General features: G+C 49.1%; 2 protein-coding genes across 7 annotated transcripts; one reads left to right on the forward strand and one right to left on the reverse strand.

Annotated features, from left to right (window-relative positions):
• Positions 1-100: 100 nt before the first annotated feature.
• Positions 101-17,148, reverse strand: Ndufs2 (NADH:ubiquinone oxidoreductase core subunit S2). 6 transcript variants are annotated; one of them, XM_063272126.1, is made up of 14 exons: positions 17,016-17,148; positions 12,537-12,802; positions 11,615-11,721; positions 6,589-6,779; positions 4,842-4,962; positions 4,280-4,467; positions 4,067-4,144; positions 3,723-3,808; positions 3,407-3,526; positions 2,614-2,743; positions 1,837-1,932; positions 1,587-1,670; positions 694-751; positions 101-324 (listed from the first exon to the last, which is right to left on the reverse strand). In XM_063272126.1, exons 2-14 carry the CDS (start codon positions 12,629-12,631, stop codon positions 287-289), a joined length of 1,392 nt encoding a protein of 463 aa, XP_063128196.1. In that variant the 5' UTR covers positions 12,632-12,802; positions 17,016-17,148; the 3' UTR covers positions 101-286. The 6 variants fall into 6 exon arrangements, with proteins under 6 accessions (XP_063128196.1, XP_063128195.1, XP_063128193.1 ...); XM_063272125.1 differs by having other exon boundaries at positions 12,537-12,649; positions 17,016-17,147; XM_063272123.1 differs by lacking the exon at positions 17,016-17,148 and adding an exon at positions 16,668-16,807.
• On the forward strand, positions 16,245-25,734 carry Adamts4 (ADAM metallopeptidase with thrombospondin type 1 motif, 4). The gene is given in 9 exon segments (NM_023959.1): positions 16,245-16,919; positions 18,036-18,359; positions 18,583-18,715; positions 19,236-19,406; positions 22,033-22,319; positions 22,423-22,609; positions 22,862-23,037; positions 23,886-24,061; positions 24,525-25,734. Coding segments are annotated over 9 exon segments (2,556 nt in total). The 3' UTR covers positions 24,952-25,734.
• Positions 25,735-26,544: the final 810 nt, after the last annotated feature.

Raw genomic sequence — 26,544 nt, forward strand, 5'->3', positions numbered from 1 at the left:
GAGGGGGTGGAGATCAGCTGGGAAAACTAAAACCTAAGTCAGAGAAATGCAAAGTGAAAGACAGCAAGCAAGACACCAAGAAGACACAGTAGAAGTTGAGTTTAGGGGCCAAAGGTGGCTAATTTAATATAATTTCTCCTTTTCTAGTACATGCACAGAAAGCCTGTGCAGCTAAGTCAACGAGTACATGTATGTTTGCTGAAACACAGCCTCGTTTCCCACCACACAAAGGCCTCGCTCGATGAAGCAGCTGACAGGCAAGGGAGCTCACAGGCTGTGCTTTTGCTCATCGGTCTATTTCTCCAAATACAATATCCTGGGTGCCTAAAAGGTTAGAGAATGTAATGTCATCACCAGAGGTTCAGAGTACAGATGTCCAAGACACTCAGGCCCAAACAGTTTACACTCAACAGGAAGCCTTTGGCTTTTGCTCCCAAACAGAATTCCAAACCCCTTGTCTTATATTTATTCCTATATAATAAAATGTTCTCGGGGCTGGAGAGATGGCTCAGCGGTTAAGAGTACCCGACTGCTCTTCCAGAGGTCATGAGTTCAATTCCCAGCAACCACATGGTGGCTCACAACCATCTGTAAAGAGATCCGATGCCCTCTTCTGGTGTATCTGAAGACAGCTACAGTGTACTTATATATAATAAATAAATAAATCTTAAAAAAAAAAAAATGTTCTCATACCTATGATGGCTACGACATCTGCCAGCATGTGTCCTTTAGACATCTTGTCCAAACCTGCCTGCAGAGATGGGGACAGGAACAGTGTTAACCCACATTTGCAGAAAAGAGCTCTTAAAAATCCCACCCAAAGGCCGGCATGGTAGTACACACTGCTAACCTCAGCACGGGGGAAGAGTGAAGCCAGCCTAGTTTACAGAGAGAATTCTAGGCCAGTCAGAGACCTTGTCCCTGTCTCAAAACAAAACAAACACCACCACAACAAAAGCCTCAAGCCAAAATCCTCAAATAGGCAGGCACAGGAGCTCATGTCTGTTACTGTAGCACTTGAGAGTCTAAGGCAGGAAGATGACAGCAAGTCCAAGGACAGCCCTCACACATAGTGAGTTCTGGGCTGATTCGGGTTATGTAGCAAAACTCTCTCTTAATTATACAAATGAAGCAAAGCAAATCTCACCCAAGAGTTGGGTGTGGAGATAAACATCTGTAATCCTCATCCCTGGAAGGCTAAGGCAGGAGATACTAAATGTGAGCCCAGCCTTAGCCACCAGGGAGTTCTAGACACAACAGGGCTGGATAGCAAAGTCCTATCTCAAAAAAGCAAGGTGCTGGAGAAACGGCTCAACAGCTAAGATCATGTATCGCTCTTGCAGAGGACCCAAGATTGGCTCCCTAAACTAACAACGGGTGGTTAGGAACCACCTGCAACTCCAGCTCCAGGGGATCTGGGGTCTTTCCGCCTCTGCAGGCACCTGCACTCATGTGGCATACATATATACACACAAGTCAAAAATAAATATTAAATAATTTTAAGTAACAGCTGAAAAAAAATAACAATAGTCAGCAAAGTCAGTAAGTTATTAATGTGCTGCAGTTAGAACCTGGGATCGTCTTACCAGGTGGGCAAAACCGGGAGCCTTGATCTTACACCGATAAGGTCGGCTGCTGCCATCAGATACCAAGTACACCCCAAACTCGCCCTGTCCAGGGAAGGAAGGTGGATGCCCCATTAGTTAGGAAAAGCTCTCTGCTACCAAACCCTGTCTGGCTTCCCTTTACACCTCTGTCACTAGGGAGGGAGTGCTTCGTTCACTCTCTGCCTCCGGCCACCCACTCCAGAGGCTTCCTTCCCCTCCTCTCTCTCACCTTAGGAGCTTCAATGGCGGTGTATGTGGCTCCTGGAGGAACTTGGTAGCCCTCAGTATACAGCTTAAAGTGATGAATTAGTGACTCCATGGACGTCTGAGGGAAAGAAAGGGAGCATCAAGAAACCAGATCCAGCTGGGTGCTGTGGTGCACACCTTTAATTCCAGCACTTGGTCACCTTTAATCCCAGTGCTCAGGAGGCAGAGGCAGAGGCAAGCAGACCTCTTGAGTTTGAAGCCAGCCTGGTCTACAAAGAGAGTTCCAGGACAGTCAGGGCTACACAGAGACCCTGTCTCAAAAAAAGAAAGCAAAACAGGGGCTGGAGAGATGGCTCAGCAGTTAAGAGCACTGACTGCTCTTCCAGAGCTCCTGAGTTCAAATCCCAGCAACCACATGGTGGCTCACACCCATCTGTAATGGGATCTGATGCCCTCTTCTGGTGTGTCTGAAGACAGCAACAGTGTACTCGCATACATGAAATAAATAAATAAATCTTAAAAAAAAAGAAAAAGAAAAAGAAAGCAAAACAAAACAGAAGGAAACCAGATCCAAGCTCTAGTCTTGGGCGTTCCTGAGAGAGCAATCTGTACCTTCAGGGAGACTAACAACACACATGTAAGTCAGGGAGAGTGAGGACAGAATACCAGATCAGCCCCGTGAGAGGTTCAGAGTCTTAAAAAGTTAAACAGAAAGGAAGGCTTTAATCCCAGGCCCATGCTCCATGCCTTCTGGTCCCTTGCAAAGACCCCACCTTTCTTCCCTCTCCCTGCGGCCAACCTTCATCTCTGCTCGTTTAGGTGGGGACACTTTGGCGTCATCAACCTTGATCTCCCCCGGCGGCATCTTGTTCAGACACTGTTCGATGATTCGAAGGGACTGGCGCATCTCTTCCACACGACACAGATACCTGAAATGGGCAGACTTAGAACACGGAGAAGCACACAGGGGAGTAAGCACGAGTCTGGATGGAAGCCCTTTGGGAGACCTGAAAAATGTTCCGTAAATGGTCCTCAGTTTCTCCTGGTACAGCCTCTCTGCTCGGTGTGGCTGCCCATATGAACCCTGCAGTGCTTGACTCTACTGTTAAGTCCTTCTCCAAGTCATCTTTTTTTTCAGAAGGTGGCCTGTACTTTTCCCTCCTTACCCTCTCACACACAGTTTGGACTGCAGAGTAAGGGAGTCAATGGAAAGATAAACAAAGAGAAGAGCAGTAGCAATCTTCCTCGGGGTCAGTAAACAGGAAGAGCGCTGGGTCAGGAGGATTCCGGACTCAATCACTGACAGGCTAATCCCTAACTTATGCTTTCTCAGCTACAAATGCAGTCCAAACTAGTTCTAAGACAAGATGGTGGTATGGGAGGTGCGGGGGTGGGGGGAAGGGGCGCCTACAGCGCTTTGACTTGGTATGTATGGTGGTGAGGAGCACACTGGGGCTCGTGAATGCTAATTCACACTCTACCAAGTGTAACACATTCATTTCACAGGCTCCTACACATACCGGGACACAGCAAAGAAACCAGCGAAGAGAAGTCAGGCAAGAACAAAGACCTGAGCAACGATTGAGTCTTACCTATCGTAGCAGTCCCCTCGAGAACCAATAGGAACATCAAACTCCACCTGGTCGTAAACATCATATGGCTGGGTCTTCCGCAAGTCCCACTGGATGCCTGAGCCTCGGAGCATCACTCCACTATGGGGTATAATGGGCAGAGGACCATCCTCAAGAGGGGACACACGTGCTTCCCACCTCCCTCCCCACATTCGGTCATGGGACAGAAACCCTAGGCATGGAGGGGAGGGAACCAAACACACCTGAAACCAAGACACTGGGCTGTAACTCTCTATGGCCTCTCCCACCCCTGAGGAAAGACGTTATATTCTCCTACCTGAATCCATAGTTCAGTGCATCTTCTGCAGATACAACCCCAATGTCGACTGTCCTATTTCGCCAGATTCTATTGTTGGTCAGCATCTATGGATAGAGAAATCCAGTGTGCTAATACTCTCCATGACAATCTCCGAAAGCCTCTGTGCTAATTACCACTGGATACCAAAACCCCACAAGCCCTTTTGGGAGATAAAGGTATTTTCTTGGGTTGGGGATTTAGCTCAGTGGTAGAGCGCTTGCTTAGGAAGCGCAAGGCCCTGGGTTCGGTCCCCAGCTCCGAAAAAAAAGAACAAAAAAAAAAAAAAAAAAAAGGTATTTTCTTCTGGTTGATTTCTATCTTACCTCCTCCACCTCATCAATCCGAAGAGAGAAGTTCTTGGAAAATTCATAAATGTCATCCATAAGCCCAAGAGGTAGGTCCTAGAAGCCAAGTGGTGATTCCCATTACAGCACCCCTTCTATAGGAATAGAGTCCCATCAGCCCACACTGCCCTCCAGTGGTCACAGAGGAAAGTGCCTGAGCAGGAAGCGTGCAGGCGGGAGAGCCTCACTCACCTGGTGCACTCCTCCTGGTCGGATATAAGCAGCATGCATACGGGCTCCAGACACCCGCTCATAGAACTCGAACATCTTCTCCCTTTCTTCAAACATCCAGAAGAAAGGCGTCATGGCACCAATGTCCAGGGCATGTGTGGTGACAGCCATGATATGGTTTAAAATCCGTGTGATCTCTCCAAAGAGCACTGTGATATAGAAAGACAGGAAATGACGGAAGGGGCTGGAAAGATGGCTCAGCAGAGAAAGGCGCTTGCTAACCAGTCTGGAACCATGGGGTAGGAGGAGGCTGGCTCCCTAGAAGTTGTCCTCTGACCTCCCCACACATGCCTTGACATACACTATTCATACTCATGCACATACACAATAAATAAACAAATGTGTATCATCATGGTTTTTTTCTTTTTCTTTCCTTTTTTAAGAAAGAAGTGTGTGGGAGCCAAGGACTCATCCTACAGATCAGTCTGGGTGGAATCTGGAATCTACATATCAAAGTTGAGTTCAATGCACTTAAGACGCCCTTGTTCAACAGTGGAGAGCAGACATAAGGAGCAGAACATACCTCGGATCCACTGCGCCCGGGGAGGAGGCTGGATGTTTAGCAACTTCTCCACAGCTAGTGAATACGCCTGTTCATTACACATCATGGACACATAGTCCAACCGGTCAAAATATGGAAGGGCCTGGAAAAATAGGGAACCAACGTCACATCTAACAGACTTCAGAGTCCACTGTCTGCTGCTAGAAACCTGCCTCTTGACAGGCACTGAAAGTCAGTACTTACCTTTAGAGTCTCAGGTGCCCCAGCAAAGCAGGATGAAATTTCCCCAAAACTAGTAACATGCTTATTTAAAACTAGCATAAAGTGTTTAAAAACTGGCTATCTAAAATAATTGGAAATTTATCATTACTTTGATTTATCATGTTTGACAATTCCCATGGTAAAAATACTCTTACCATGGCCAAATTATGTTATGAAACACAAGGCACAAAATTATACAGTATCTTCAAGATACAGATCAACTATCTCTGTGGGTTTGAGGCTAGCCTAGTCTACATAGTGAATTCCAGGATAGCCAGAGCTCATAGTAAAACCTTGTCTCAAAACAAAACAAAATGCCAAAACATACACGGGGGTGGGGGGGGTGGGGGGGTGGGGGGGTGGGGGGGTGGGGGGGTGGAGGGGACCATGTATAATCTAATTTCTTTTTTTTTTTTTTTTTTTTTTTTTTTGGTTCTTTTTTTCGGAGCTGGGGACCGAACCCAGGGCCTTGTGCTTCCTAGGTAAGCGCTCTACCACTGAGCTAAATCCCCAGCCCCCTAATTTCTAATAATAATTGCAGCCACGAAGTCATAACATTTCCTAAAAATTGAAAACTCAGGCTTTTCCAAGCCAATGTAAGTTGACTTTGGCACTGAAACCTTTCTCAGAGTGCCTCATACTTCTTTTTCCCCCTAGTCCCTTAAAACTGAGATATTGAAGGAGAAAAGGAATCGGTTTTACAGTAACTTTTGCCCAGAATGTCAAGAGAGCTAAGTCCCAGCTGTCTAAGCCAGTTCCAGCTTCCAGGAAGAAGGCGGAGTTAAAATCCTCACTGGGACAGCCTGTTCTGGTTCTGGTGTCATTAGCAGGATGACGCTACAGGAGTTAACCCACGAAAGCTGGGACCTGAAGCCACTGCTGCTTAGGGTTCTTAGAGGAAGTCACAGAGCTGAGTCTAAGCCCTTATTCCAGGGCCTCTCTTCATAACAGTAAGAAGAAAAACTAACAAACACCAAACAAGCAAACAAAACCAACCTTTGGAATCTATTCCAGATCTAACTCCTTCAAACCTGACCTTCAACTATTTAGGTCACACAGTTCTACGACTGCAAACTCTGTCACATACCTCCTCCGGTCACTCTGACTCACTGAGTGTTTTGAAAACAAATTCAAGAGAGTGGGAAGACATAAGAATCAGCTGTGAATCCCAAAGAGCTGACGTCTCATTCCTCCTTCTCTACCCTCAGGGACACTAGTTTTGACGCACTCAAAGGAGAGGAGGGAAACTGAGGCACTAGAATAATGATAAAATAGCCAGCCAAAACTCAGACAGAGAGAAGCTGGGAATGGGCCCAGCTGTAAGGTAAGGATGCTGGAAGAACCCATCTGACCCACATCCTTCAACACCTTCTCCATGCTGGCATCCAGTACTAACCCCAAAGCACTATCCTCATCACCCTCCTGCCCTGAAGCTTTGGGACAGCAAAACCCTCCAGTCTCAAGCTACAGCCCCACGTCATCAGTAGGCCCCTGATCACCTCCACACCTGCAGATAGGTCTTGTACTCGATGAGCTTCTCCGTGCCTCGGTGTAGGAGCCCGATGTGAGGGTCACATTTCCGCACCATCTCTCCACTCAATTCCAGCACGAGTCTCAGGACTCCATGAGCTGCTGGGTGCTGGGGCCCAAAGTTCAGGGTCACGTTGGTCACCACTTTCTCCTTCAAAACATCCACATCTGAGAAGTGGGAAATAGGTCAGAGCCAAATGATAATGCCCTTGGGGATCCCCAAGGGACAGACAGCTCTCCACATACTCTCGGCTCACATTCCATACCTTGCTAGCACCCTCATTCCAATAACTAGGAAGACGGCTAACAATGAGAAAAATGAAAGGAAGCTCTGGGTTTCCCAATGAGAGGGATCATGAAGTTCCTTCTATAAGCCCTTGGACAGTGGTTCTGAACCTGTGGGTCAAGACCCCTGTCAAGTGATGCTTTCACTGTCACCTAAGGCCGCCAGACAACAGATATTTACATTACAATTTATAAAAGTAGCAAAATTACAGTTATGAAGTAGTAACAAAAATAATTTTATGGCGGGGGATCACCACATCAGGAGGAATTGTATTAAAGAGTTGCAGTGTCAGGAAGGCTGAGGACCACTGCCACAGAACATCTTTTACCTGGTTTCTGGCTGAGGATTAAACCTAGACCACTGTGTACACTGGGCACGGGCTCCACTACTGAGCTACACCCCACCTCCTTCCACTCAGACAGGACCTCATTACATTATGCAGGATGGCCTCGAACTCATTCTGTATGCCGCACAAGTTACAACTGAACCCTTGATGATCCCCCTGCCTCAGCCTCTTGAAGAACTGGGCTTACAGGCCTGTGTTACCAGGCTTGGCTACGATTTTTCTTTTTCTTTGTTTGTTTGTTTTGAGGTAGGGTTTCACTACTGCTGCTCCACCTAGCCTGGAACTAAAGCACGATGAAGTCAGACATCTGCCTGCCTTCACCACCTAGGCGCTGGAACGAGAAAGGCATGTGCTGCCACAGCGGACAAACATTTACTGATTTAACTTTTTATGGATATGGGTGTGCCTGAGTGTGTACATACATATGTGTGCCACATGTGAGCAGGAGCCCACAGAGGTCAGAAGACATCAGACCCCCAGAACCAGAGTTAGAGATGGCTGTGAACCAATGTTTGGGTGCTGGGAATTGAACCTAGGTCTTATTCAAGAGCTCTTAACCACTGGGCCTTGCCATCCTATCTGTAAGTATCATGATATATCTAAATGTATCTGATAAATGGACAATCGGTGAGAAATGCATACTTAAGCTCAGAATGGTAGTGTATGCCTTTAATGTGGGCAAAGGCAGAGGCAGGTACATCTGTGAGTTCAAGACAGCCAGGACTACATGTTCCTCATGGGGGTGGGGAGGAAAAGAGAAGCATTACTACTAAATGACAGGACTGACTACATGCTCCTCCAGGGGAAAAGAGAAATATTACTACTAAATGACAGGATGTTTGCTGTTTTTGACACTGGATCCCAAGTCGCTCCGGCCACCACAAACTCACTACCACTACACAGTTGAAAGTGGTAACCTTCAAATTCTGAGCCTCTTGCCCCTACTTTCTGAGTGCTGAGAAGTCCAGTTTATGCCATGCTGGGTATACGAACCCAGGGTGATGGGTTTTAAAAGGAAGAGCTGAAGAAATGGCTTGACAGTTGAGAGTACTGGCTGTTCTTGGAGAGGAGCCAGGTTTAGTTCCCAGCCCTCCTACAGAAGTGGTTCACAATCACTATATGTAACTCCAGTTCTAGGGGATGTGATGCCCTCTTCTGTTCTCTGTAGGCAACTGTGCACACAACTGCCCTTAGAAAACAGCCTGGTTTGGGCTGCAGAGACGACGGCTCAGTGGTTAGGAACTTTGGCTTACAACCTGGCGTGCAGACATGCATGAAGACAGACCATCGCATACATAAGTCTTTTTTAGAAAGCTGCCTGGTACACATACAGACAAGCAAAGTCTCAGACGTATTCACAAAAATTAAAGTAATCAAAAAAAAGAATTACAAGGGAGGGCCAGAAAGGTGATGTCTCAGTTGGTAAGAGCACTTGTTGCTCATGCAAGAGATTCAAGTTCGGTTCCCAGCAACTACATGGTGGCTCATGTTGGGACAATTTCTTGTGCACTGTGTAATCGTGTATTTCTGCACCCAGAAGAGATGTGAGTATGAGCCAACTTTGGTATTGTTGTTTTTATGAAGGATTACCTATCAGTGTTTCTCCATCACCTTCTGATTGTTTAATAAAAAGCTGAATGGCCAATAGCAAAGCAGGAGAGGACAGGCAGAAGTTCCGTGCAGACACGAACTCTGGGGAAGAGGCAGAGGTAGGAGATTTGCCTGCCAGATGTGGAAGAAGGTATGGGTGCCAGGACCCAGTGAGAGGTAACTAACAGGCCATGTGGTGGAACTTAGATCAGAACAAACAGGTTAATTAGATTATACAAGCTAACTGGGAAAACATAGCGAGGGCCTGAGCTATAATAAATGATAATTGTCTCTGTGTCATAACTGGGCGGCTGGTGGGCAGAGACTATCCAGTGATGGGCTCATAACCATTCAGAACTTTAGTGACAAAGGATCTGACACCCTCTTCTGAACTCCATGGGCACCAGGCACACATGTGGTACGTAATGACACATGCAGGCAAAACACTCAGACACAGAGAGCTACATCTAAAGAGAATTGTTTTTAATTAAAAAAGAGAAATGATGGGAAAATCTACATGGTTTCGTGACTTACTGGACAAAGATATGGAGGACAAGAGAGAGGAAAAACTCTAATAGTCATCTAAACTATTTAGATGACTAAATAGTTTCCATATTGAAGGACAATCTGAGTACCACTGATAGAAACCAAAGACCAAGAGGGAAAGTAATCCCAGCATATAGGATGCTCAGGAAGATCCAGACTGAGGCCAATCTGGACACTTCAGTAAGACCCTGCTCTCGCGTGCGTTCTCTCTCTCTCTCTCTCTCTCTCTCTCTCTCTCTCTCTCTCTCACACACACACACACATACACACACACACACACACCCTGTTTCTTTCCTTTTAAAGGTTTATTTATTTTATGTATGAGTGGTGTGTGTGTGTGACAGACAGACAAATAGACAGACAGAGACAGACAGACAGACAGACACACACACACACACACACCCTGTTTCTTTCCTTTTAAAGGTTTATTTTATGTATGAGTGGTGTGTGTGTGTGACAGACAGACAAATAGACAGACAGAGACAGACAGACAGACAGACACACACACACACACATCTGGTTCTGGTGCCTTTGGAGGGCAGAAGAGAACATCAGATTTCCTGGAACTGGAATTATATTGACAAAATGGTTCTGAGCTGCCATGTGGGTGCTGGAAACTGAACTCAGGTCCTCTCCAAGACCAGGTTCCCGTAACCATGAAGCCAGATCTCTGTCATGAGACAATTTGGGTTTCTTAAACACAGAACTACTGTAAGAATGTGCTTTTGTTTTAATCCCAGGTGTGGGAATGTGGGCTGCTTCAGACTGTCTGCAGCAGCTGGCTGTGATTTGCCTCTAGTAAAGGCGTGGTTTTCCCAGCTGCAAATAGTTTCTGTGACTGTAGGACACTTGGAATTCTGAAAACTTTAGGGGGTATATAAATGCTAGGGCCCCAAGAGGCGGGGTATAGTTGATGAGTACTTGGGGGTGGGGTGGTATGGGGTTGGTTGCAGTTTTTTAGTAGCCGTGCTCAAAGAAGAAACAAAAGGAAGGAAATTATATTCAGGGGTCTCTCTCTCTCTCTCTCTCCACGTCTATCTTTCTCTCTCTTCTCTCTAGTGATAGGGGGTGAAATGGGGCGGGGGCTGGGGGGGGTAAAGAGTAAGAAAAAGAATCCATAAAATAGTAAAGACCTCCTACACTAATAGGTTGGGTTTTGCTTCATTACTGTTGCTTTGTTTTAAGGATAAGGCATCGCTTTAGATCTTCTTTTTTTTTTTTTTTTTGGTTCTTTTTTTCGGAGCTGGGGACCGAACCCAGGGCCTTGCGCTTGCTAGGCAAGCGCTCTACCACTGAGCTAAATCCCCAACACCCGCTTTAGATCTTCTATGTTAAAGACTTATTTTTTATTTTATGTGTAGTGCTTTGCCTATATGCATGAATGTTTATGACCTATATGCAGCTGCCTGAAAAGGCCAGAAAAGGGCAGGGGATCTCCCTGACCTGGAGTTATAGGTGGTTGTAAGCTACCTCATATGGATGCTAAGAATTGAACCTGGGGGGCTGGAGAGATGGCTCAGTGGTTAAGAGCACTGACTGCTCTTCTAGATGGTCCTGAGTTCAAATCCCAGCAACCACATGGTGGCTCACAACCATCTATAGTGGGATCTGATGCCCTCTTCAGGTGTATCTGAAGACAGCACAGTGTACTCATATATAATAAATAAATCTTAAAAAAAAAAAAAAAATGAATTGAGCCTGGATCCTCTGCAAGAGCAGGAAGTACTCTTAACTCCTATCTCTCCAGCCCCCAAACGCCTAGTTTTAATGAGGGAAAGATGCTTATATATAAGTGGGTTTCATTCAAATGCTATTAGGAAAATCATGTTGTCCACAGAGAGATGGAAGTGTATAGAATCAGGAAAAAGTTGACACTAATTAAAGGACGGTAAGGACCTTTCAGTATTGAGGATGTCTATCATTCCTTTCTCTCTCTGATAAATCTCTGATATCATCACATTTTGCCCTCGACAGGGAGCTCGCTCAATAGCATTTAAAGATCAATATTTAGCCAGGCGGTGGAGGAGCATGCCTTTAATCTCAGCAACTCGTGAGGTAGAGGCAGGCGGATCTCTGAGTTCGAGGCCAGCATGGTCTACACAGTGAATTCCAGGACACTGAAGGCTACACAGAGAAATGCTGGATTAAAACACACACACACACACACACACACACACACACACACACACACACACAAATCAGCAAAGATTTCTGACAACTTGAAACAGCACTCACCATTCCAAGGAGGAGGTTTCCAGTGGGCTGTTTCCTTGGAGGGATACATGACAGCTCCCGAAAACTGCTCTGCCCATTCTATATCTGGCTGCCATCGCCGAGCACCTCTGAGGAATTAAAGATAGATCCTATACAAGGGGCATGAACAGTACGCTTGGTTCCACGGTTCCTATCCACTTCTCAAAAACAGTTTTTGAGATTGTAATGTAATCACATTTCTCCCTTCCTTTTCCCTTCTAACCCTCTATGCCCCTCCCTGCCCTTCTTCAAATTCATGGCCTTTTCTCACTCTTTGTTAGTGCAGGCGCACATATATTTGTATAGACACATATATTCCTAAATATGCTATTCACTCTTATGTGAGCCCAAGGAAGGATGGCCGGAATTGCAGAGCTATACTTTTCGATACCAAGTCATTGACACATACGTTTGGGACATACAAAGCCGGGATCGAGGCTCCCTCCTGAATAAAAATGTTGAGAACATCATTTATTCATGGTCAACTTAAGATTACTAAGAGATGGGGGCGGGGGGAGTAGGGAAGGCGGGAGGAAAGAGGGAAAGTGCAACCTCGCATATGCGAGCGAAAGAGGGAAGAGAGGAACTGGGGAAGGAGGGCTCAGAAAAGAGAGGGGTCTCCTTCGGATATGGGAGGTACGCTCTAATCATTTGAAGGGTAGGGTCTTTCACGCTACATATTTCGCTTCTGACAAAAAATAAAAATAAAATCATCTCCCTTACTTCCCATCCTCCGCCACAGGAAGCTGACTGCATCTAGGAACCTAAGAAATCTGGTCAGCGTAAGGAGGGTTATAGGCCTGGGTCATTCTTTCCTCAGGGGTCACAGAGCCCTTGAAATGTCCTCAGACTCGAGAAACTCCAGTTTTGAAGAGAACGCATGTAGGAGCCGCCTCCTCCTCACCTGCTGGGCTGACTCGGCAGACGAATCCCAGACCCGGCCCGCAGCACCTGGGCCCCGACACCGCGGAGGCTGCACACAGCCCTGAGGGCCGCCATCTTTACTGGGCTGCAGACCTTAGGAAGGAGAACCGGGCGGAAGTGACTCACGCGCGCCTCCTTATGGACTTCCCCTCTATTGGCACAATGGAGTCACCATCTTGGAAGCTGGCAGGAAGGTCAATTGCGAACGGAACAACATCCGGATCCTGCTTCTCAGCTTCACTCACGCTTAAATAACAACGACTGCTGTCATCTTTAGTTAGGGCATCACTCCCACGGCTTTTCTGGGCATAACTTAACTGTTCTCTCCTGAGGCAACTTCACGCCGAACCCAGCACTTCCCGCTAAATCCATTCTCTGTGACCTGAATATACCTTAGAAACTACCCTCCCACGAGGCCCCCTAAGCACACTCTGTGTGGGCGTTCCTTCCCATCTTGGTCATTCTCCTTCGGTAGTCCTGCTTTCCGACTAAAGCCCCAAGTTTTGATGACTATCTCTTTACTACGAAATCCAAAAGTGTTAATTTCCAGAATCGGGCTTGTGGAAAGGGACTCAATTGCAGTTGGGCAAGTCGAGTCTGAGAGCTCGCCAAAACAAAAGGGAATAGACAGCCAAGGCCACAAACATTGGTAGAGCAAGGGTGCAATTGGTGCAAGGGTGTGGGGACACCATTTTACAAATGGGAGGGGGAGATGCACTGACAGTGACTCTTAAATCCCTGTAATTCCTAAATCACAGACTCAGGAAGCACCCTTAGCAACACCTGGTATCCCACCTCCATTCAGGACAGTCTTACCTGTCATAGTCTTCCTCAGAAGTAACTGACAGCATAGAAATGTAATAATACTAGGACTCTGTGCCTAATTTTGTATTTACAAAGAGTTTTCCTGCCCTAGAGACTGATTTTTGTCTCTAAGCCCAGCTCCAGCTGGGCCACCCACTCTTTGAGATTCTACAATTTTCTCACTGGAAAGAGACCTCCTCCACATCTCTCCCAGACAGGATCCCTGGGACCATAGCCCACCAGCGGTGCAGCTGGGTGGAGCAGACAGACCAGGGGAGTGGCACTGCGAATTCTGAACTGCAGAGGAAGAGGAGAGAGCCAGATTTCTAGACTGAACATTGACCTAATGGGAACCATACCAAAGGGTGGGACCAGAGATCCGTTGGCTGTGGGAAATGACCAAGACCTGGGGGGGGGGGGGGGGAAATGACCAAGACCTGGTGTAGACAAGGTGATCCTCAGAAAGTCAGGGCAGAGGCTTGGTCCCCTTACCCTCTCCAAGCCCCTCTCCTTGTCTGGGCTTTCCCCCCTGCTATATAGTTTAAACACAAAACAAAATGTGATGATGGTGGGAAAGTGGATTACTCATTTTTTCTTTTCTTTTCTTTTCTTTTCTTTTTTTTTCCGAACTGGGGACCGAACCCAGGGCCTTGCGCTTGCTAGGCAAGCTCTCTACCACTGAACTAAATCCCCAACCCCCTACTCATTTTTTTATTAATCCATCCTATTCGAAGTCAAGACAGACTCTAGCTTGCTTAGCCCTGGGGGTGGTTTGGACTGAAACTGGGATGAGTGCTCTGGGGGGGGGGGGGGCTACCTAAGACACTGCGTCTTTTGTGCCTTCTCCTGCCCGCACCCCCACGGGCTGTAGCTGCCACTCTGTGGCCCTTTGTCTTTCACTGCTTAGTCATATTCTTTGTTCTCAGCTCAGATGGGGGGATGGAAAGGGGCAATAAGAGTATCCTGGTGACAGCTCCTCCTGCCCCTGTCCCTTCGGGTCCCCCCATCCCTTGTGTGATTGCCTCCTCCTGCCTCAGCCCCTCTGCTCAGGACCAGGGAGGGTCAGGGCATGTGATGGGTCAAGAGGTGAGACTGGAAGTCACCACAGGGTGGGTAATTCAGGAAGTGATAGCAGCAGGACAGGTATTAGTGACTGGAGCAGGAAGGGAGAGAGAGAGAGAGAGAGAGAGAGAGAGAGAGAGAGAGAGAGAGAGAGAGAGGAGAGAGGAAGCATTCTGATGGATATGATGTGGGGGACAGGAGGTGACCAGGCAGAGGATGAATAAGGGGACAGGGGCAGGGGAGGTGGTGCTTCTCTGGGAAAGGGAAGGGACTGCTGAATGTACTCTCCTTCCTGGGGATTTCCTGGGGAAATGGGTGGCCACAGGGTGGAGTGAGTCCTTGCCCCATCCCAGGTTCTCTGCCCCCTACCCCCATGGGGAATGAGGAGTCAAAGATTACTCGATGATATTCCAGGAACTATTGGGTTTGAAAGGTAGGGAGGGTCAAGGGAGTAACAGAGATTAATTCTGGATTTCTGAGAGAGAGAGAGAGAGAGAGAGAGAGAGCAGGTCTTGTCTAGGTGAGGGGCTGGCTGACTAGAGGAAGTGGGCGTGTGCTGGGGTAGTTGGGTAGGAACAGGGCCAAAAGCCTGGGGAAATCTACTGGGAGCTAAGCCAGGGGAATGGGCACCCAGGAAGTTGGGGAGGAGGGGGCCTAGAGCAGAATGGCTCTATGCTTTGGATAGGGTAGGGGTGAGAGAGACAGAGAGAGAGACGGGGGCGGGATAAGAGCAGATCCTCTCTAGGTCTTCCTCCTATAAAAAGAAAAGTAGTCACTCCTCCTTTGTCGTCCATCTCCTTCTTGTTTCATTCTAACAAAGTTCTCACTGCTGTCTCCTTGTTTTTCTGTCTCCACCACCTCTACTTCCCGGAGGCTTGGTCCCATCCTTTCTCCTCTCTTAATGCTTACTTACCTGTTGCCTGCTTCCTTTTAAACCCAGACAACCTGGCTCTAACAGATTAGCCTCTGGGGTTAGAGGGCAACATACATGACATACAAGTGTAGGCTAGACCAGGCTGGACAGGAGGGATGTGAATTCTCCCAGGACAGAATCTCTCATCTGTGAGTGCTGTCCAGGCCCTTTCCCCCAGTCCCTACCTCCCCTGGGGCTCTATCCCATGCAAAAAAAAAAAAAAAAAAAAAAAAAAAAAAAAAAGACGGCTGAAGGCTGATGGTGGGATTTGGGATGTGTCATCAACTGGCTCGTTGCCTAAAATGCATCTGGTTGCTAGAGATTCCCTTCCCCTGGGCAAGTCCCTTTATATTTTTTTTTCCTTTCTTTTTTAAGGAAAAAAAAAAAACCCACTAAGGTCTTTGGGAAGCAATGATACATTCATCCTTCCCTTCGGAGTCCCAGTGACCAAGCTACTGGCTGAGTAGCTTACAGATCAGCCAATCACACAAAGAGGGAGGCTCTGGATGCTTAAAAGAGCTGGAGGGGAGAGAGGCTGGGGAGAACCCGGGGGGAGACCCACAGATACACAGAAACGAAAGAGACAGAAGAGGAGAGAGACAGAGACAAAGAGACAGGAGGAGGAGGAGGCAAAGACAGGGCAGGCACTGAGGCAAAGACAGACAGCTGAGCAGAGGGAGAAGCCAAGGAGTCACAGAGAGACAAAGACCTGAGACAGAGGGCACAGGAGGAAGTTTTGGAGGAGAGAGGCACTTTTTCTGAGCCCAGGGGCTGTTTTATTTTTCATCTTCTCTGAACGTCCATAGCCCCTCTAAAAACTTTGCCTCGGATTTTGGCACAAGTCCGAGCCCTTCTGGCTTTAACGAGGAGCCTTCCACAGTTAGGGTGTGGAGGATTTTGCTGCCTCAGATGGCCTCAATCCATCCCAGCTGCAGCACTGGTACCATGTCCAGGATGGGCTTGCATCCCAGGAGGGGCTTGACTGGGCACAGACTGCGAAGACTCCAACCCTGCCTGCCGCCCCGCACTGTGCCTTTCTCTGGTTTGGAGCGGTGGCAGCAGCTGCTGCTGCTGGCCTCCCTCCTGCCTTTAGCCTGGTCAGCCAGCCCCCTCCCCCGAGAGGAGGAGATCGTGTTTCCAGAGAAGCTCAACGGCAGTAGTATCATACCTGGCTCAGGCGTCCCTGCCAGGCTGCTGTACCGATTACCAGCCTTTGGGGAGATATTGTTACTAGAACTAGAGCAGGATCCTGGGGTGCAGGTAGAGGGGCTGACAGTACAGTACCTGGGCCAGGCACCTGAGATGCTGGGTGGGGCAGAGCCAGGTACCTACCTGACTGGCACCATCAATGGAGATCCGGAGTCGGTGGCGTCTCTGCACTGGGACAGGGGAGCCCTATTGGGGGTATTGCAGTACCGGGGGGCCGAACTCCACCTCCAGCCTCTGGAAGGAGGCGCCCTTAACTCTGCTGGGGGACCAGGGGCTCACATCCTACGCCGGAAGAGTCCTGCCAGCAACCGAGGTCCCATATGCAACGTCAAGGCTCCTTCTGGGAGCCCCAGTCCCATTTCCCGCAGAACCAAGGTAGGCAACCCCGGAGATCCCTTCTCGTATCCTCCTCCCGCCATGTCTGTCCTACTGACCCCTATTCACCCTCTCTCCTCCCACTTCCACTTGTACCTTTCCAGTTTCTCTCCTTCTCTCTGCTTTCCCTATCTCCGCCACCCTTTCTTTGGAAAATCCTGGCTTCTCCCTGCTTCAGTCCTTTGCTTTACTCTGAGGATTCCCTGAGGTAGGTCAGATTCTCTGGGCCGGAATGACCTCTCCCCCTCCCTACCCCGCCCCTTCCTGGCCATGAAGTCTCCTGCTGACACAGTTCCCAGCAGTAAAGCTCTAACAGCCTGTTGGCCTAGGCTCTTTTCTCTGCCCCAGTGATTTTTTTACCCCCACCCCCAGCTACAGGAGTAAACTTTGAGGCCTGAGGGATTGAGTTTTTGGCTTCTGATGTTCTTTAAAATTGTTCTGGCAAACTGCAAACTAGGACAGGAGTAGGCAGGCGAAGAGAGGCAACCCATACCTCTGGGTCAATTCTCTTCCCACACTGTGGGCTGACTGCGAGGCTGCCTGAGGCGCTACCCTTTCCTCCCTCCCACTCCTGGGTCTCCCCCTTTTCTCCCCCACCCCTTCTCTAGCTTTAATCCAGACCAGACACTCCTTCCACACCCGCCACGCTGAGATCTGGCTGTGGCCCTAGCTGCTGACTGAATTGTTCCTCCAACCACACAGGGCAGACACGTCGCAGCTCAGCCCGCTAGCTCTACACACACACACACACACACACACACACACACACACACATGCCCCGCCCCCGCCCCCTGCCGCCACTGCCACACTTAGGGACCCTGGCGCCCCTCCCCGAGGCAGTCCCAGCTGCTTTTCACCTCTGGGGCCCACTTAGGCATGAAAACGTGGCAAGCCCTCTCTTCTTTCAGAACAACAGCTGATTCTTCAACATTACCACAAAAGCAATGGGATTTGGGGTTAGGGGGAGGGCCCAAACCAGTCACTTCAGGAATCCTGTGGGGTATCTGAGGGCCAGCTAACTGCTGAGTTTTAGACCCAGGAATGAAGGGAGGGGAGTGAGATCCGTGGATCTGGGAGGCTATCTCACGACCCTCCTCTCATCTTTTTATCCTCAAGCGCTTCGCTTCGCTGAGTAGATTCGTGGAGACACTGGTGGTGGCAGATGACAAGATGGCAGCATTCCACGGGGCAGGGTTAAAGCACTACCTGCTGACGGTCATGGCCGCCGCTGCCAAAGCCTTTAAGCATCCAAGCATCCGAAACCCTGTCAACTTGGTGGTGACTCGTCTAGTAATCCTGGGGTCGGGCCAGGAAGGGCCCCAAGTGGGGCCAAGTGCCGCCCAGACCCTACGCAGCTTCTGCACCTGGCAGAAAGGCCTAAACCCTCCGAACGACTCAGATCCTGACCACTTTGACACGGCCATTCTGTTCACCCGGCAGGTAAGGCCTCAGCACCACAGGCAAGGGGCCACAACACAGAGAGAGGCACAACCACTACAGAGCATGATGGAGAAGATGCCCCTGGGTTTGCACATGAGCCTGGTGCCAGCCACCCAGCCATGGGGTGCCTATGTGGGCCCTGACCACACTGGGTACCCAGCATCTAGTTCCTTACTAATCTGGATATCAAGCCCTAAGCATCTTCTGTGCTCCTTCTCCACAGGACCTGTGTGGGGTCTCCACCTGTGACACTCTGGGTATGGCTGATGTGGGCACAGTGTGTGACCCAGCTAGGAGCTGTGCTATTGTGGAGGACGATGGGCTCCAGTCGGCCTTCACCGCCGCTCATGAACTGGGTAAGGTAGCTCTGGGGCAGTGTGGCACCTGAAGTGGATATGAGGGGGGACTGAGGATGCTCTAAGGATATAAGGGGCTCACTAGAGTACGAATGGGGCTACCAAGATATCGTCCTCCCCAGCCCTAGGCCCAAGGTCAGAATCCCCTCTGTGTTCTGGGTACGGACAAGCATAGATTTTTCTACTAAATAAAATAGCAGGTGGAAGCTTACTTTGAACTGTATGTACGTGCCTGAGTATATGCGTTTGGAAGGGAAGAGAGTAAGGGAATGGAGTGGAGGGTTGGGAATGTCAACTACAGCGGAAAATAAGCAGAGAGGGACCTTTCCTTTGGGGAAGAGAAGACAGAGCAATAGGGGCTACACACTGAATCCAGAGACCCGTGAGGGATCTGGGGGGTTGGGGAGGTGGGGGAAGGTGGATCCGGTCATTGACAACTGCAACCAAGTGTAGATGGAGCCCTGGAAGTGTCGACATGGGATGGAACCACCGGACACTAGCGGCACCGTTTCTCTTATAGGCCATGTCTTCAACATGCTCCATGATAACTCCAAACCGTGTGCTAATTTGAATGGGCAGGGGAGTTCCTCTCGCCATGTCATGGCTCCTGTCATGGCTCACGTGGACCCTGAAGAGCCCTGGTCCCCCTGCAGTGCCCGATTCATCACTGACTTCCTGGACAATGGCTATGGTAAGCTGGTAACACCTTTCTCAAAGTAGGGACTCAATTCCTATGCTCTCTCACTGGACTCTTAACTCTGGAACATTCTCTGTGGGCCACACTGAGTCCCCCACCTGTGTTTCCTCTGCTGTCTGTGACGGGGTGAGAAATGCTGCTGTCTTTTGGAGCTGGGGACCGAACCCAGGGCCTTGCGCTTCCTAGGTAAGCGCTCTACCACTGAGCTAAATCCCCAGCCCCGAAATGCTGCTGTCTTAGCTTGGTGGTTCCCACTTCCTATGACAGCAAATAGCACAGGTCAGGGGACAGGGATGCGAATGTTGGCTCCACACATTAGAACTGACCCTTTACCGGCTGTCCAAGATTGAAATGGACTGGCTATAAATCAGTAGATCACCTTGTTATTCAATAAAGTGTACAAGAGTGCAGAATGACTATCTCCAGACAGAAGTTTGTACTGTATTTTGTACATGCTTGCAGGTACCCATGGAGGTCAGAAAAAGGGGGTGTGGGATCCCACAAACTGGAGGCAGTTCGCGAGTCACTTGATGTAGTTGCTGGGAACTGAGACTTCTGCAAATGCTCTTAACTGTGGAGCCGTCTCTCCAGCTCCCCGAAGCAACTGATTAGAAGCATTCTCGGAAATCCTATAGATGGGCATCTATAGGAAATCCTATAGATGAGCCTTTAATCCCAGCACTCAGAGGCAGGTGGATCTGTGTAAGTTTGAGGCCAGCCTGGTCTATGTAGTGAGTTCCAGGACAGCCGGGGCTATATAAGGAGATCACATCTCGAAGAGAGAGAGAGAGGGAGAGAGAGAAGAGAGAGGGAGAGGGGAGTGGGGAGAGAGGGAGGGGAGGGGGAGGGAGGGAGGAAAAAGGAAGGATTATACAGAAACACTGCATGGTAGCTAGCTAGCGTATGCCTTTAATCTTAGCATTTGGTAAACTGAGGCAGAAGAATTGTCACATGATTTCCAGGCAAGCTTGGGCTGTGGAATAGTAAGTTCCAGGCTAGCCGAGGCTATAAAGTAAAACTGCCCACAAGGCTCCATAGAGCTGACAAGATGGTTCATCAGGTTAAGGCATTTGCTGGCAAAGCTGAGAGTCTGATGCTGACCTCTGCAAGTTGTCCTCTGACTCCCATACATGTGCTGTGGCATGTGCAAACTCCGTTCTCCTGCGATAAATAAGTGAATGTGATTTTTTTTAAATGGTTTTGAAAACACAAATACTGGGGCTGGAGAGATGGTACAGTGGTTAAGAGCACTGACTGCTCTTCCAGAGGTCCTGTGTTCAATTTCCAGCAACCACCACATGGTGGCTCACAACCATCTGTAATGGGATCCGATGCCCTCTTCTGGTGTGTCTGAAGACAGCCACAGTGTACTCGTACATAAAAAAAAAGAAAGAAAAAGAAAAGAAAACCCAAATAGTTCTAGTGGTTGTAGGAATTTTTAATCCCAATCCGGGGATTCTACTCCACCTTGAATATTCAGTCCCCAGATAAAAGACACATACAATTTTTATCTTTATAATAAGCCATAGTTAGGATAAGAGCTGAGCAGATATCTGCCCTCTATGTTACCATGCCTATTTCCCAGCTCATAATCCCATTAGATAATCTGCCATGTTTATCTGGGCTGCTCTGAACTCCAATTAGTCAACCCACATGGCCATTATTTCATGACTCACTAATCCATGGGGGCTTCTCCTCCATTCCTTACCTTCTCCCACTTCTGGTTCTCCTCTGACTCCCAAACCTGGAACCCTAAACCCCCTGTGTCTCTTCTGCACACTATTGGCTATAGGCATCTTTACCCACCAGTCAAAAATAACATGGGGGTAGCCAGGTCTTGAGGAACCAGTGTTAGCATTAGAATACAAGTACCATCAGGCCAACCCTCTACAAGTAGCAATGATGATGATGATGATGATGATGATGATGATGATGATGATGATGATGATGATGGTGGTGGTGGTGATGTCAGTGATGGTGATGATGGTAGTGATGATGATGGTAGTGATGATGGTGGTAGTGATGATGGTGGTAGTGGTGGTGACCATGATGATGACGATGATGATGATAATGGTGATGTCAGTGATGGTGATGATGGTAGTGATGATGGTGGTGGTAGTGGTGGTGACCATGATGATGACGATGATGATGATAATGGTGATGTCAGTGATGGTGATGATGGTAGTGATGATGGTGGTGGTGATGATGGTGGTGGTAGTGGTAGTGATGATGATAATGATGACAATGATGTGATGATGATGGTGATGATGGTGGTGATGATGGTGGTGATGGTGGTGGTGTTGGTGGCGGTGGTAGAAGTACTTTTGGTTCCTGTGCTGACTGTGTTCTTTGTTTACAGGCAGACACGTGTCTGTAAGTTACTCCACTTCTCTGTGCTTGTAGTTGGCCAGCAGGCAAATTAGATGCAATTAGTCAGTGCCCCCCAGTCCTGTGATGAGTAAATGAGATGTTATGGGCCAGGGCTTTCCTAGCCCTGATCACATAGTAAGCATTCAACACTGTGTAGCTGAGGGTACCTTAGGTACGAAGGCGCCCCAGCTTTAACTGGTAATCCTAAATTGCAGGCTCTTGCTAACTTTGTATCTTACTCCCCTTTCAGGACACTGCCTCTTAGACAAACCAGAGGCTCCCCTGCATCTGCCAGTGACTTTTCCTGGCAAGGACTATGATGCTGACCGCCAGTGCCAACTGACCTTTGGTCCTGACTCAAGCCATTGTCCACAGCTGCCACCGCCCTGTGCTGCCCTCTGGTGCTTTGGCCACCTCAATGGCCATGCCATGTGTCAGACTAAGCACTCACCCTGGGCCGATGGTACTCCCTGCGGACCTGCACAGGCCTGTATGGGTGGCCGCTGTCTCCACGTGGACCAGCTCAAGGACTTCAATGTGAGACCTCAGGGCAGGACTTGGGTAAAAGGCCTGCAGAAAGGACCTGACCATAAGCCTAGGAGAAATGTGCTCATCCTGCCTCCATTTTGTGCCCCTGCAGATTCCTCAGGCTGGAGGCTGGGGTCCCTGGGGACCATGGGGTGACTGCTCCAGGACTTGTGGAGGTGGTGTCCAATTCTCCTCCCGGGACTGCACAAAGCCTGTCCCCCGGAATGGTGGAAAGTATTGTGAGGGCCGCCGTACCCGCTTCCGCTCCTGTAACACTAAGAACTGCCCACATGGCTCAGGTGAGGGGTGTGAGGGGTGTGAGGAATGGGAGCCCTGGGAAGGGGTGGTGGACAGGAAGGGTTGTGCCTTGAGTGCTGGCCTAAGGTGCTGATTGTCTCTGCTTCTGGGGAAATGTCTTTATCTTTCCAGAACTATTCCTGGAAATCTGTAAGGAAGAGATGCCATGCTGGCTAAAGTTCTGAGGGGCTAGGCAGAAGGGTGTATGGGACAGTGTGAGGAGAGAGGCTCAGACTGTTGTTTCATGCCTATAGCATTGACCTTCCGTGAAGAGCAGTGTGCTGCCTACAACCACCGAACCGACCTCTTCAAGAGTTTTCCGGGGCCCATGGACTGGGTTCCGCGCTACACAGGTGTAGCCCCTCGAGACCAGTGCAAACTCACCTGCCAGGCCCGGGCACTGGGCTACTACTATGTACTGGAGCCACGGGTGAGGACCAGAAACCTTCAGGCCCAGTAGAGGTCTATACACTTCCCAGTGGTTCCTCCAGATCATTGCTGGCATTCCTACAGTCCTGCATTCCTACAGTCCTGCAGTCGGCATACAGGTCCACTCAGCCTTGTCTGTCCATGGTTGTCCTGTTTTAGGAGAACAGAGGTCTGGTTTTGGGTCAGTGGCCAGTGAAGCTGCTCCCGCTTGTATCTCTGTTTGCTTCTCCCTTCCCCTGTTCTTTTGCACCACATTTGGTGAGACCTTTCAGGGAAATCCTTGACTCTCTTTTCCATGGACTCCTCTATCAAAGTATTGATTCTCAGACAGGCAGTCCTTTAGTGGGTAGACTTCCTGAAGATTACTAAAGCTTGGACACGCCTTTTGTATCACAGAATGGCCGGTTCAGGCAGGGGAAAAAAAAAAAAAAGTCCTACTAGCTTTGGACGCCCTCCCTTCTCCAGTAGTCTGTAGAAAATTCGTACAGGTTTGGTGCCCTCTAGTGGCCATCTGGAGGCTGTACCATTAAGTTCAGAGTTTGGCGCTAGGACTAAAAATCCTTGCCGTCTCAAATTTGTAATATTTCTAAACCTCACAATTTCACCCTTAGTAGTCTTACTTACACAGCAATTGTGAGACATAAAGCATTTTGTGCATCGCTCGATTCGTAGTCAATGCAGGAGCAATGGACAATTGGATGTATCATTATCGTCGTGGCCGTAAGCCCATATGGGCCTCCCCTACATCCCTTCCTAACCCGTTCTTTTCTGATGCCACCTCCCAGATGTTTAGCTTACAAACCCCTGCTGACTTAGCACTCTTAACGGTGTCCCTCCTCTACTCCTCAGGTGGCAGATGGAACTCCCTGTTCCCCAGACTCTTCCTCTGTCTGTGTCCAGGGCCGCTGTATCCACGCTGGCTGTGATCGAATCATTGGCTCCAAAAAGAAATTTGACAAGTGCATGGTGTGCGGTGGGAATGGCTCTAGCTGCAGCAAGCAGTCAGGCTCCTTCAAAAAATTCAGGTCCTTTCAGCAGTTCTTCTCCGCTCTGTTCTCCTGGTTGCTGTTCTAGTCTTGGGGCCCAGGGCTTTCCGGCCGACTCAACACTTTCTGTAGTCTAGTCTCAGGGAGACAGAGGAGTAGGCGGTTACAGTGGGATGCTCCACATGTTGAACAGAGAGGTCGCAAGAACTCTTGAAGGCATCAGGGAAGGCTTCCTTGGGCGGTGACTTCCGAGCGAAGAGTAGGAATTGGGCAGGCCCCAGGGAAGCCAGGACTGGCAAGACATTCAAAAAGCAGTTATAAGCGTCCAGAGATAAGAGTAAGGAAGGTCACGTGCTGGTAGCTCTGTTCTAGAGTGGACGCAGACCGCATGAAGCTTGAAGAAGCAACTCCTAACGCACGCATACACACCCAGACACACACAGTGAGGCAAGCTCAAGGGATTCAGGTGATGCTCAGTTCTTTATTTACTTTCTCCTCACAGGTACGGATACAGCGATGTGGTCACGATCCCTGCGGGAGCCACCCATATCCTTGTACGGCAGCAGGGAGGATCTGGCCTCAAGAGCATCTACCTGGCCCTGAAGCTAGCAGATGGTTCTTACGCCCTCAATGGTGAATACACGCTGATGCCCTCCTCAACAGATGTGGTACTTCCTGGGGCAGTCAGCTTGCGCTATAGCGGAGCCACGGCAGCCTCAGAGACACTGTCTGGACATGGGCCGCTGGCCCAGCCCTTGACGCTGCAAGTTCTGGTGGCTGGCAACCCACAGAATGTACGTCTGCGGTACAGTTTCTTTGTCCCGCGGCCAGTCCCTTCAACGCCACGCCCTCCTCCCCAAAACTGGCTGCAACGCAGGGCAGAGATTCTGGAGATCCTTCGGAAGCGAACCTGGGCAGGCCGGAAATAACCTCACTGTCCCGGCTGCCCTTTTGGGGCGCCGGGGCCTCGGACTCATCTGGGAGAATGAGCGGGCTTCTGCAGCTGCCTCGTGCTAAAACACAGTAGGGAGGTGTAGAGGGTGAGACCTGCTTGCCTCTCTGCCCCAAACCGCAGGCTGGCCCTGCCCTGGCTTCCTGCCCTGGGAGGCAGTGATGTGTTGGTGAATGGAAAGGAGCCTACCTGACAGTACCCCATCTATTTAACTGCCCCCTCTACCCTGCAGGTCACAGGAGGGAGCGGGGAAGACAGGGTGGGGTCCTGGGCCCCAGTTGTATTTATTTAGTATTTATTCACTTTTATTTAGCACCAGGGAAGGGGACTAGGAATGGGGAAACTCACCCATTATAGGCCCATCCTAGCTATGAAATCCAGGGTGTTGGTGACAAATATAAGTGTGTGTGCGCGTTCGCGTGGTGTGTGTGTGTGTGTGTGTGTGTGTGTGTGTGTGTGTGTGTGTGTGTTTATGTATGAGGTACAACCTGCCCTACTTTCCTCTTTTCCTGATTTTTCCCCTGGGAAAAGGAGAGTCAAAGGTAGGATTGCCTTCAGGGAGTAAGGGATCATCACGTTTTTTTTTTTAAATTGAAGTTTGCTATTTATCTGCTGTTTTTGGAGTCAGACAAATGTGGGCCATACTTTGGCCCCGCATCTTTGAACATTCCTTTTCTCATGTGCCAATAATAATACCTCCCTTAGAAATCTGTTGTAAGGATTAAATAATGTAAATAAAGAACTAGCATCATGCCTCCCACTTGGTAGGTGCTCAAGAAATGGCAGCTGCTGTTGCTGTCGCCCTTGTTCTTTCACAGTCACCCTCCTCAGAGGCTCTGCAAGGCACTTGAAGTCCACAAGGATTCATGTCACTTGTGCCTATCTTTAGTCCCGGGCTCAGATCCTCTGGTTGGCAGCACCCCGTGTAGGAGTTGGAGAGAATTCAGACTCTCAGATGGCCGCCCTGCCCACTTCTGTAGCACCTGCTGCAGACATAACAAAACACTTGGCAAGGATAGCCAACAAGAACATGATGGTATGGGAACAGAACCAAACAACTCCCTCAACACAGCAAACAGGTGCTTAGGTGTAGGAACGGTGGAAGGGGTAGAGAAGGGATGACGTGGTAGCATCCTGGCATTTCAGTAGCTGGTGGACCTGAACTGGAGCTAGGATTCAGCGTCTTACTACCTGGGTCATGCTGGGCAAGCACTGATACATAACCTTGGATTACAAGTATGTGGAATGGGGCCAGGAATAATTGCTCTAACAACGTTGCTCTGTACTCGAGGATTTTCAAACAGCAAAGGCTGTTGTAACCTGAGAGGTGACTTTTGTAGCGATTCACTGGGACAGGGACTCCAGAATCAATCAACGTAAGCCCAACCGACGTCTTGGAAGGTGTGAGGTTAGAATGGAATTCAATGAGAGGAACAGGAAAAAAAGAAATCTGGCATTGGCTGAAAGGAATCTCCCGCCCTTGAGGAATAACCTAGTCAGTCGTATGTGCATTAGGGGTGGGCAAAGGTGTCAGTGGAGAATGTCAAATGATGAGTGGCAAATGCAGGGC

Source organism: Rattus norvegicus, chromosome 13 (genome assembly GCF_036323735.1).
Source record: "Rattus norvegicus strain BN/NHsdMcwi chromosome 13, GRCr8, whole genome shotgun sequence".
Classification (NCBI taxonomy): Eukaryota; Metazoa; Chordata; class Mammalia; order Rodentia; family Muridae; genus Rattus; species Rattus norvegicus.